The sequence below is a fragment of the Megalobrama amblycephala genome, linkage group LG6 (assembly GCF_018812025.1).
Source record: "Megalobrama amblycephala isolate DHTTF-2021 linkage group LG6, ASM1881202v1, whole genome shotgun sequence".
NCBI classification, from domain to species: Eukaryota; Metazoa; Chordata; class Actinopteri; order Cypriniformes; family Xenocyprididae; genus Megalobrama; species Megalobrama amblycephala.
The window spans coordinates 33,578,424-33,589,525 of record NC_063049.1 but is presented as its reverse complement, the minus strand read 5'-3'; the positions used below and the strand labels follow the sequence as shown (position 1 = coordinate 33,589,525).

General features: G+C 36.3%; 3 protein-coding genes across 5 annotated transcripts; 2 read left to right on the top strand and 1 right to left on the bottom strand.

Annotated features, from left to right (window-relative positions):
* The first annotated feature begins 2,268 nt into the window (after positions 1 to 2,268).
* On the top strand, positions 2,269 to 6,324 carry ska3 (spindle and kinetochore associated complex subunit 3). Of its 2 annotated transcripts, none has more exons than XM_048194219.1 (10): positions 2,269 to 2,413; positions 2,733 to 2,875; positions 2,971 to 3,032; positions 3,114 to 3,285; positions 3,455 to 3,902; positions 4,852 to 4,931; positions 5,151 to 5,341; positions 5,488 to 5,679; positions 5,808 to 6,014; positions 6,126 to 6,324. In XM_048194219.1, the coding sequence occupies exons 2-10, from the start codon at positions 2,767 to 2,769 to the stop codon at positions 6,147 to 6,149; spliced, it is 1,485 nt and encodes a 494-aa protein (XP_048050176.1). In that variant the 5' UTR covers positions 2,269 to 2,413; positions 2,733 to 2,766; the 3' UTR covers positions 6,150 to 6,324. The 2 variants fall into 2 exon arrangements, with proteins under 2 accessions (XP_048050176.1, XP_048050175.1); XM_048194218.1 differs by having other exon boundaries at positions 2,318 to 2,471.
* Positions 6,325 to 6,692: 368 nt separating this feature from the next.
* Positions 6,693 to 8,157, bottom strand: sap18 (Sin3A-associated protein). The gene is made up of 4 exons (XM_048194221.1): positions 7,964 to 8,157; positions 7,471 to 7,580; positions 7,267 to 7,389; positions 6,693 to 7,177 (listed from the first exon to the last, which is right to left on the bottom strand). The coding sequence occupies exons 1-4, from the start codon at positions 8,033 to 8,035 to the stop codon at positions 7,021 to 7,023; spliced, it is 462 nt and encodes a 153-aa protein (XP_048050178.1). The 5' UTR covers positions 8,036 to 8,157; the 3' UTR covers positions 6,693 to 7,020.
* A 131-nt stretch (positions 8,158 to 8,288) lies between these two features.
* On the top strand, positions 8,289 to 11,029 carry LOC125270531. 2 transcript variants are annotated; one of them, XR_007185384.1, is made up of 3 exons: positions 8,289 to 8,466; positions 8,799 to 10,691; positions 10,875 to 11,029. XR_007185384.1 is itself a non-coding variant. In XM_048194220.1 (2 exons), exons 1-2 carry the CDS (start codon positions 8,289 to 8,291, stop codon positions 10,121 to 10,123), a joined length of 1,503 nt encoding a protein of 500 aa, XP_048050177.1. In that variant the 3' UTR covers positions 10,124 to 11,029. The 2 variants fall into 2 exon arrangements, 1 of the variants encoding a protein (XP_048050177.1); XM_048194220.1 differs by having other exon boundaries at positions 8,799 to 11,029.
* The last annotated feature ends 73 nt before the right edge of the window (positions 11,030 to 11,102 follow it).

Sequence of the window (11,102 nt, the reverse complement as noted above, 5' to 3'; positions counted from 1 at the left end):
AGAATCCTGAGGAGATGTCCCGTCATGACTATTGTGTTAATGTAGGGGGAATAAAGACGGCCATAGTCTATCTGAAGCTCTCTAATTTGAAGTCTGGGGCACATTAAAAGGATGAATGAAATTAAACATTTTGTGCATCCAGTGTTAACCGAGGATTACGTCATTAGCCAGGAAAGTTCTATTATTGGAAATAGAATGTTAGTTTTTAGTTTGTAGAACATTTTTTTTTACGTTCCCCTAAAGTTATTTTAATGTTCCTCTAACATTATTCCAACCTTATTCTAACGTTATTTTAACCTTATTCTAATGTTATTTTAACATTCCTATAATGTTATTCTAACATTAGAATAACGTTCCACTAACGGTAGTCTTTGATTCCCAGAATGTTCTTTTTTAAGTTTTGTTTTTGGTAAGCCAGGAAAGCTTAGAATGTTACTTTTTGGTTTGTAGAATGTTTTTCTAACATTCCCCTAATGTTATTTTAACATTCCTCTAACGTTATTCTAACGTTTTCCTAACATTACTTTAATGTATTCTAACATTACTCTAACATTATTCTAACATTCCTTTAACATCTTTGGCTCCCAGAATGTTCCCAGAACATTAGTTAGAACATTAGATTTTGGTTCCCAGAACGTTCTTTTTTTAGGGTTTGTTTTGGGTTAGCCAGGAAAGTTAATGTTCCTCTAATGTTATTTTAACATTATTCTAATGTTATTTTAATGTTCCTATAACGTTATTCTAACATTATTCTAATGTTATTTTAACTTTCCTATAACATTATTATAACATTCTCCTAACGTTAGTCTTTGGTTCCCAGAATGTTCCTCTAACATTATTTTAACTTTCCTCTAACTTTATTCTAATATTTTCCTAACATTGTTCTAATGTTATTCTAACGTTATTTTAACGTCCCTATAACATTATTCTAACGTTGTTTTAACGTTCCTTTAACGTTATTATAAGTTTCCTAACGTTATTCTAGCGTTATTTTTATGTTCCTCTAACGTTATTCTGTTTTCCTAACATCATTCTAACGTTATTCTAACGTTATTTTAATGTTCCTATAATGTTATTCTAACGTTATTTTAATGTTTCTATAGCATTATTCTAACGTTGTTTTAACGTTCCTATAACATTATTCTAACGTTGTTTTAACATTCCTATAACGTTATTATAATTTTCCTAACGTTATTCTAATGTTATAATGTTCCTCTAACGTTTTTTTAATGTTTTCCTAACATCATTCTAACGTTATTCTAATGTTATTTTAATGTTCCTATAATGTTATTCTAACGTTCTTTTAACATTCCTATAACGTTATTCTAACATTCTCCTAACATTATTCTAACGTTAGTCTTTGGTTCCCAGAACGTTAGTTTTTGGTTCCCAGAATGTTCGTTTTTAAAGTAGGCCTATGTTTTTTGTTAGCTAAGAAAGTTTTCTTAACAGAAATAGAATGTTAGTTTTTGGTTTGAAGAACGTTATTCTAACATTCCCCTAATGTTATTTTAACATTCCTATAACTTTATTCTAATGTTCTCCTAACGTTCCTCCAACATTATTCTAACATTTTCCAAATGTTATTTTAATGTATTCTTAACATTAATCTAACGTTCCTCTAACGTTATTCTAATGTTATTTTAACATTCCTATAACTTTATTCTAACGTTCTCTTAACGTTATTCTAACGTTCTACTAACAATATTTTTGGGTTCCCAGAACGTCTTTTTTAACATTAGGAGAATGTTATAATAACATTATAGGAACGTTAAAACAAAGTTAGAATAATGTTATAGGAACGTTAAAATGACATGGATAACATTAGAATGATATTAGGAAAACGTTAGAATCAGATCAAAAGCGCGTGAAGTGAAGATAGAAACAATACCCAAAATGTATGATTTCTGTGCTTTTCGCACTATGCTTAACACTGGCTTAATATTTTAGCTATAAAGTTAGATTTATCTTAACTGCAAAAACATCTTCAGTAATAAATAATAATCTAAAAACAACCATTAGATCAATTTTAATTCACATGCCTTTATGTGAAGCAATCACATTAAAAATATAGTTCCCAAATCCAAACAAATTCATACATAAACCCAGCAAACACAGAACGTTTGCAGTGTAGTTATTTTAAAATAACCTATGCTGAAACTACTTCCTCCTTACCCTACTGGCCATTAATATTTGACTGCTTCGATTTACACCGGAATTTGTTTCTTCCAAGGGCTGAAATGAAATGAGTATGAAATCCCCATCAATATAATTCGCGTAGAATGACAACCATACTGCAAACCATCACTGGGTGGCAGTAATGAGTCTCACGGTGTTTGGATGTACGTCAAGTCTAACGAGTCAGTCAAAACGAACCCGGATGTGCCGCGAAATTTGAAACAAAAGTTCAGAGGTATTTTTATTTGTTGCGTTCGGAATATAGTTCATAAAACCACAGTATTTCTGTTAAGGTATTATGCGTTATCTGTTCCCGTGTATTTCTGAAATGAATGTGCTCAAGACAGTAGCTTCCTTGTGCTTTTTTAATGTGATTAGCTTCTTGTTATTGTACACATTTCTTATTAGCCGTACAATCCAAAACGGTTATAGTTTATTGTTTATGCATATAGAAAAGAACTACCAGTATTATTATCATTTATATATTTTTAATATAACAATATTATTTTATTTAAAAAACGATTTTCTTATTATGATAGTAACTGTCGTTTCAGTTTGCGTGCTGTAAACACCGGAGGGACATTGAACATGAATCCTTCAGAGCGTTTCTTTGCAAAGCTTCGGAAACTGACTGTTTATCTGGAGACTGAAAGCAACAATCTCCTGCATACAAGTCAAAACCTCAAAGACGACGATGGTAAATTGCCAGGAAATGTTTTATAGTTAGTAATAAAATGATCAGGTCATAATTTTGCATCCATTGACTGGTGTATGTGATCTGTGGTTGTTTAGAGGATGAAGAGAATGGGGCTCAAGCACTGTACCAGCTGCACTCTGAAGTCAGAGCACTCAAGGTATGTGTATGTTCAGTTATAGTCCATGATTTCAGTTAATTTTTTTAATATGGGCTACATTTGATACAAAATCATATGCAGCGTCAAGTTCAAGATCAGGTTGCTACACATGATTCAACAAGTACTGAGCTGAGGAGCTTCATCAGAAGATGCTTGGTGCTGAAGCAGAGGACCACAGAAGACATAGACAGGTTGAAGAAACACTATGAGAAGTATGGCTACAGACCACGAAAAGAAAGACAGGGGTATACAGGTAAATGTTTATCACCTCTGAGAATGTTAACATCCCAGTGCTGCCTCTGCTTGGATTTTATATCAATTTATTATCTCTATTTGATTATTAAAATAGTTTATTTTTTTGTTTTAAGTACAATTCATGTATATTTCAGTAGAAATTTTGTTCCATTTTCTCACTATTCTAGAGATGAATGGTACAAAAGAGACAGAGGAGCAAGCAGAGAAAGATGCAGAAAAGTCAGATGCCATGCAGGAAGACGAAGGAATGAGACAAGGTGTTTGTGAAGAGGCTCAGCAGTCAGAGACGCCTGAAAAGATGCCACCACCCGTCGACCAGCTGCGGACACCAAAGCTCTCTGATTTTGGTCTGTCTGCACTTCAGTTCCAAAGAGTGCTTGGTGAAGCAGAGCAGCCTCTCAGTGCCGCTCCTGTCCCAGCTGTGGCTCTGTCACCACCACCGTTTGTCATGAACATGCATCCACCGCAGCCAAAGACACCCAAGTGCTCCCTGCGTATGGAGGAGGATGCTCCGACCCCAAGACTGGAGGACTTCGGCATCTCTGAGTATACCATGTGCTGGAATAATGATTTTACCATGGATTTGTTCAACAAGAAACCACCAAAGTCCTGCAGGTACACTATATCTGGTTATGATTGTAAAATCACAAGCATGTTTGTCTTCTGAATATGCCACTTTGAAAATGTGCTTCATTTTTAAAGTCACAAAATTAACATTTAATGCTGTCTAAGTAACAGCATTGTTGAATTTACAAATTTACGAGTAAGTGATGGTGGCTAGAATCTTCACGGCTTTACAACATTTTGCTCAAAATTTTGAAACTAAAAAAATTATAAAGATTCAAGTGAAATAATATTTTCAGTGTGCATCTCATTATAGTGATTGTGTGTGACAATCTAAAAGTTATACATACATTATATACATAGAATATACACTAAAAAATTTTTATGATTTTGAAAGAAGTCTCTAACTTTATTTTAAGGTGTCCTTGTTACTGTAATTATACGTTTAAGTACTGAGTAATATTAATTTGGTTTAGGGTTAGTTGAATATAATTATGCATAATTTATAGTTATTACTACAGTAACTACATGTAACGTGTAACAAGGACACTGTAAAATAAAGTGTTACTGAATGCTCACCAAGGCTGCATTTGATTAAAAATACAGTAATAATATTATTATTGTTGTTTAATATTGTTGTTTAATATAACTGTTTTCTATTTCAATATATTTTAAAATATAACTTATTCCTGTGATGGCAAAGCTGGATTTTAGCATCATTACTCTTCAGTGTCACATGATCCTTCAGAAATCATTCTAATATGCTGATTTTGTGCTCAAGAAACATTTATTATCAATGCTGAAAATGGTTGAAATAGAAATATTTTGTAACATTATAAAATGTTTTTACTATCACTTTTGGTCAATTTAATGTGTCCTTGTTGAAATAAATTTTGAATTGTTTTTTAAAAACAATGTCTTACTGATTATAAATTTTGAAAGGTTGTGTATATGTAGTGTAATGTAGTGTAATGTGTGTGTGTGTGTGTGTGTTTCACAGTGAAAGAACAGAGAATGGTCAGAAACCCCCTCATGTTTTCTCCACTCTGACTTCTGTGCTTAACAAAGGTGTTGCCAATGGTAAATCATTTAGATTTTTTTTTACATTTTTTTTAATATAAAGTTATGATTAGTAGTTAACCTATATGGTTTGAATAATTGATTCTCAAACTTTTACATTTGGTCTCTGAAATCCTGAATATGTGTTTATATGCGTGTTAACAACTGATTACAAAAGATGCTGGCTCTCTATATTTGTTCTAAAGTTTCTCCTTTTTTATTTGTGTTTAAATATTTCAGAGAGTCTGGAATCCCCAGAGCCTCCTGTGTTTTGCACCCCAGGATTTAAGATTGAGAAGCACCAGATTCCGTCCTCTCCACCACTGAAAGGAAAGAATGATCTCGATTCTCCTCCTCGCCCTAATAACTGTCCTTCTACCCCAGAGCTCCCTGCATTTGAGACACCATTTGTCAGCAAGCTAATAAAAAAGGTGCGATGTGCCCCTTAACTCAGTTTTGTCATTGATGTATAAATCTGCCACAAGACTTTTATTACATTGATTAAACCATGATCGCATACAATACCTGTCAAAATGTGTAATGGTTTTACTCATTCACTGCAATTACTTTTTCACAGGACGACAGGCCAGAAGAAAGTAAGAGGCACAGGGGATCACAGGAGGACAGTTTTCGCCTACCAGATCCCTCAAACACTAACAGAGCTCCTTCGTTTGATGCTCCAGAGATGCCAAAAATGCTACATTATGAGGATGAGGCCATACCTGAGATGCCGACCCTGCAGTCCCTTTTTGGGAGTTCTCTTGCTTTTGTAAGCAATTGTGTGAATATCTTTTAATCATAAAAAAATAGCATCCTAGATTTCATGCTAAACCTTATTGGTTGAGTTTCACTTATTAAGATGCAGATAATTCTTTCCCTTCCATCAACTCTGAATAGAAAAATGCATCTGGTGAAAGTCTCTCTGGGATGAAGACGGGGGCAGGAAATGTGTTAGAGCTGAAGCAGACCCCTGTCCCAATGCCTGAAGATGGCTTCAATCAGGATTGGTGCCTTGCGACTCCAAAAGTCAGAGTGAAGTTCCCTACAGAGCCTTGCACACCAGAGATGCCAGATATAAGTTCAGTCACTCAGGATATCTTAAAAGTGAGTCACTTACAACCTTATAATGCTAAAATGGCTAGATTGCAAATTGGACTTTTATGCCAGAGAAAACATTTCAAATATGGTTAATGTTTTTCCCTTCCCCTCTTTTAGCTTGTGGCTCAGTGCAAATCTTAAACGCTCACCATTGGATCTGTGCTGCAGACCTCAAAGCTCGGCTTTCAAAAAGTGCCACCAAGAGGAGAACAGCAGATTGCAGTCATAACACCATGACTCTATTAATTTATTTTTTTGATAAGTGCAAAACACTTAAGGAGTTTTTTGAAAAATAATAAAGAGAATTTAATAAAGATTAAGGCATTGATGGTTATGTAAAAGGAACCAACTCAGAATAAGTTTGAAAAATCAGAAATTATAAAAATGCAATTATCCATGTCCACTAATTCCAGCATTTCTGGTGAATTTGCGGAGTAACTATATTTCCAGACTAGTCTGCAAATAAGTCAAGATGGACAAAATGCTGTAAAGCCAAACATTTGACTCCATAATTTAAAAAAAATAATGCAGGTCATTTTGAAGTTTAGCTTCATGTCTATAAAACTTAACAGGTTAATTCTGGGGTTGAAGAATTTTGCTCATACAATTGGTTTCTTGTAATTCAAAAGTCAGTTTTGAATTAAAAACAATTAAAGTTCATAAATGTTTAGACCAGAGACAATATACTGAAAAAAAAAATTTATTCAACATTTTATGGGAATCATGGTAACAGGGCTAAAACTTAAAAGGTAGACCTGATATAAAATCCCACGAAGAATGTAAAATATGAAAAAGAATATCTATATAACTTCCAACCCCCCAATATCTGCCCAACCCTGCTGCTGGAGATGGACCTTCCTGTAGAGTTTAGTTCTGACTTCATAAAAACTTCAACCAGCTGACCAAAATCTTGAGGTTCACCTGAAAAGCACAGGCAGAGATTGAACTAAACTCTATAGGAAGGCAGATTTCCAGAAATTCCCCCTTTATGTGTTTAAATGCAGGTTTTATTTCAGTAGGGTCTCATGCGTCCTTGGAGAGGTGGTGCACGGTTAGGTGGAGTGATCGCGATGTCAAGGTAATCTCCAATCTGAAAGCGTTGAGACTGAAGCGTCATGGAGTCATCTGCACCTTTGCGTCCCGAAACTGTATTGCCAATCTCTTTAACCCTACACACAAAAAAAGCCAGGTTACTCTAAATTCACAATAGCAAATCTAAATTGACCAAGCTACACACAAAGCCCCCTCTATACATTACCTGTAGATTTGTCGTTTAGGGTCTGGGTAAACAATGGCAAACCCAAAATGTGTGCCTTTCTTTCTAGCTTCCGGATAGACTTCCTTCACCAGGCTTGTCAGTTCCTTCAAAGTAGCATCCATCCTATAAACAATGCAGATACAATTCAGGATCATAATGTTTACTTAATTTTTAAAAGTTAAAGTTAGACCTACTAAGTCCTACCAGGTGTAAATCTGAAGCTCGCTAGATGGTACATTCCCCCGGGCAAACTCATCCATGCGATGGTGCCTTCCATTGTTGGTGGTGAACACTCTCAGGAGAAGTGGGCATGTCTGTGCGACAGCAGACATGGAGAAATGAACAACATTCTCCTCCAAGCAGCAAATCAACAGACGAATGTGCATTTATTCAATATTGATAACAATATTCAAGTTTGTAATTCCGTGATTGTTGTAAAAAAAATAGTATATTTTAAATATCAAATCTATAGTTTAATACTTGTTATTTATATTATATGCTATACACTTATATTATTAAGATTTGTAGTATGCTATGGTGCAACTAGACATTTTATTATCATCATATAATTTAAGCATAATATGCTGTATTCTTAAAGTTTTACTAGTTAAATGTACAAATTAGCTTAGCATGCAGGACGCGTCGTTTGTACACGATTTTTTGCGCATCTGACGAACAAAAGCAACGAAAAACAAACCTTTTCTCTGTCCACTGGCTTTTCTGGCTCTTTCTTGATTTCCTCTTGTGTAACCCTCGATTCTACAGCCATTTTAATCCAATTTCTTTGGAAAATCGCCGATGAATTGCTGTTCACAACGCCTGTTAATGAGCGATAGCGGCGCGGTGAGATGATATCACCACAGCAGTGACCGGGAACACCAATCACAGCCAACTGATGACGACCAGTGAAATGACGACACACTCGCGTCGTCTACGCTACTCCCACCGCCATTTTGGGAGTCAGATTGTAAATATTAGTAGTGAAGTAAAGCAAATACGTCCACAAATTCGGTGGCCTTAATATGGTTCACACTTGCGTAGTGGCCGGGTGTCGGAACAGGAGGACTCCTGGGACCACATTATCCTTCTACAGGTTTCCACGGGACCCTGATCGGAAGCAGCGCTGGATCGCTGCTGTGAATCGTGAAGGGTGGGTGCCAAATGAGGGCAGTAGACTCTGCAGCACTCACTTCATTTCAGGTATGTTAAATAGGATGTGCTGGGTATTGTATGTTTTGTTTTGTGTTTTGCATGGATAATACTAATCGCTGGGGTGAATGTAGATATGTCTGGTAGTGGGGGAATATGTTTTTATGTTTGCAACGCCCATGTCTGATATAGATAACGGGGCGTCATGTTAACTTTACCATTTTTATACACTTTTATAATTTGCACTGTTTATTAGGATTTAAGATTAACCCTCTGGCATTCTTTACTTAGGAATCAGAACAGAAATGCTCTATTCTAAATTTAATGCACTATTCTAGGTTTGCATTATGATATAAATAAATGTATTCTTGTTCCAATTACAGGAAAACAAGTGAAAAATCCTCGATCCCCAGACTATGTTCCTTCAGTTTTTACTTCAGCGCCACTGTCGCCAAATATGAAAGAAGCAAGTGCCTGTGAAATGTATGATAAACAAGAGGCACAAGTCGAGGCAGCCAATGCTTTGCTCTTCCTGCAAGGACAAGGGCGTTTCCTGGAGGCTCATGGCCAGATCAGAAGTCAAGAAGAGCCAGAGAGTGTTTCCTCTTCACTAAGTAGCTGTGATGAAGAGGATGATAAGACTGAAGATGGCATAGAAGAAGAAATCTCACTGACAAGGGTAAACCAAAAAGGAAGACCTTCTGAATATGAGTCCAGTCTTGAGGTTCTAAAGAAAGAGAATATGGAGCTGAGGGAATCGATAGAAAAGATGTCTCTCACTGAGGCGTCCTTCAAAAATGATCCAGAAAAGGTTCGGTTCTATACGGGATTGCCAAACTATTTTGTGTTCGAGACGGTGATGTTGCTTCTCGTGCCACACATGAAAGGGGACAAAAATGCGAAACTCTCAAAATTCCAGCAACTGCTCTTGACTCTAATGCGACTCAGGCTTGATCTTAGAAACCAAGACTTGGCCTATCGTTTTGGGGTCAAGGTTGCAACGGTGACCAGGACCGTCCATCGGATTATTAATATAATGTTCACCACCCTCGTGCCCACTGCTGTTTTTTGGCCATCTAGAGTGGAGCTCAGAAAAAACCTACCTGCAGCTTTGCGTTGCATGTACCCAGACTGTGCAGTGATCATTGACTGTTTTAGAGTGTCTCTGGAAAAAGCTCTCAGCGTGGATGTAAATCAAGAGGTTGCCTCTACTGCATTGACCGTGCCAGCTCAGCCCACGGTGAATGAGCTTAAATATGTAATAGGTGTTGCTCCTCAGGGTGTGGTCACCTTTGTCTCGAGGGGATTGCCGGGTCACGTCAGCGACAAGGATTTAGTCGAGAGTTCCGGCCTCCTCTGTAAGCTCCTTCCCGGTGATGTTGTTCTGGCCGAGCGTGACTTTGACATTGGGGGCTTGGTAGGGGCTCGCAAAGCCGAATTAAAAATCACTAGTAGCAGTTACACTGAAAATAATCAGAGTGGAGAAGATTTTTCAATGGTGGGTACGCCTTCAGATAAGGTGAATGTTCATAGGCATGTTGGGAAGGTAATAGACATGGTCAAAGGAAGATATTCTATGTTGACCGGACCAGTGGAGAGTCCCTTTACAGTCATAGAACGCACTTCCAATGTGAGCACTTTTGATAAGATAGTGCAGGTTGCTTGTGCCTTGAATAATCTGTGTATTTCTGCTGCACCCCTGGAATGATTGCTCATATTCGCCATACTTTTGCAAAAGTGACTTTTACCCTGTACAATGGCTGAATGCACCTTTATTGTTTCCCTATTTTAACAGAAGAGAAGAGATTTTCTGTTGTTAAAAGAGGGATCTAAACATTTCTAAGAACATTTATGCAACCTAAGGACCAGTTTATACCAAACATATTCATCAGGCACAGCTCACTGAACAATTTTCTGTCTAATCTTTTTTTTTTTTTTACATGAGGAACTTCCTTAGTCTCTAAACTGACTTTGTTGATGCTTTAGTTTGATAGAGACATTCCATCCATAGCTTAACTTTAATTTGCTATTGTCGAGAGTGGCGCTTGTATGCTGAGAATGTAAAACATTCAAGGCACTGAAGAAAGCATCTAGTTATAGTCATGTGTATTGTGACATCGGCTGCCCTTAGTTCCAGTGCCTTTGTCCGTGTGATGCCTATACCGTATTTTGCTTCTGTATAGATATACATTATATTTTTGCATTAACCCAGCAGTAGCCTACATCGTTCTTTCCTTCTGATGATGCCTTGTCATTCTGCCATGTAAAGTGATTGTGTAAGTACCACAAAATTACAGTTTAGTTATTAGCATTGCTATGTGATCATTGTTGTTTTAAATCCACTCTAATAACAATTAGAATGATATAATCACTCTGAAATTTGACAATAGCACATGTTTCAGTACTTTACCCTGACTATCACTTAACTGTGTCTTTGTGTGTTTCATTTATCTGTTAAGGTTTGTGAAGATGATGATGCTTATGTTGAATTTTCCATTTTACTCATATGTTCTATGTGTAAAATTCACCAACACAAATGTAATCAAATCAAGCATCCTGTTGTATAACATGTATGAAAATGTCTCCATAAAAATGTAAGTACTTGTAATTGAAACCGGTACACTTCAGTTTCTTTATTCCTGTGAATTTCTACTTATTTTTCCTAACTTTTTAGGTAGTTAAAATTG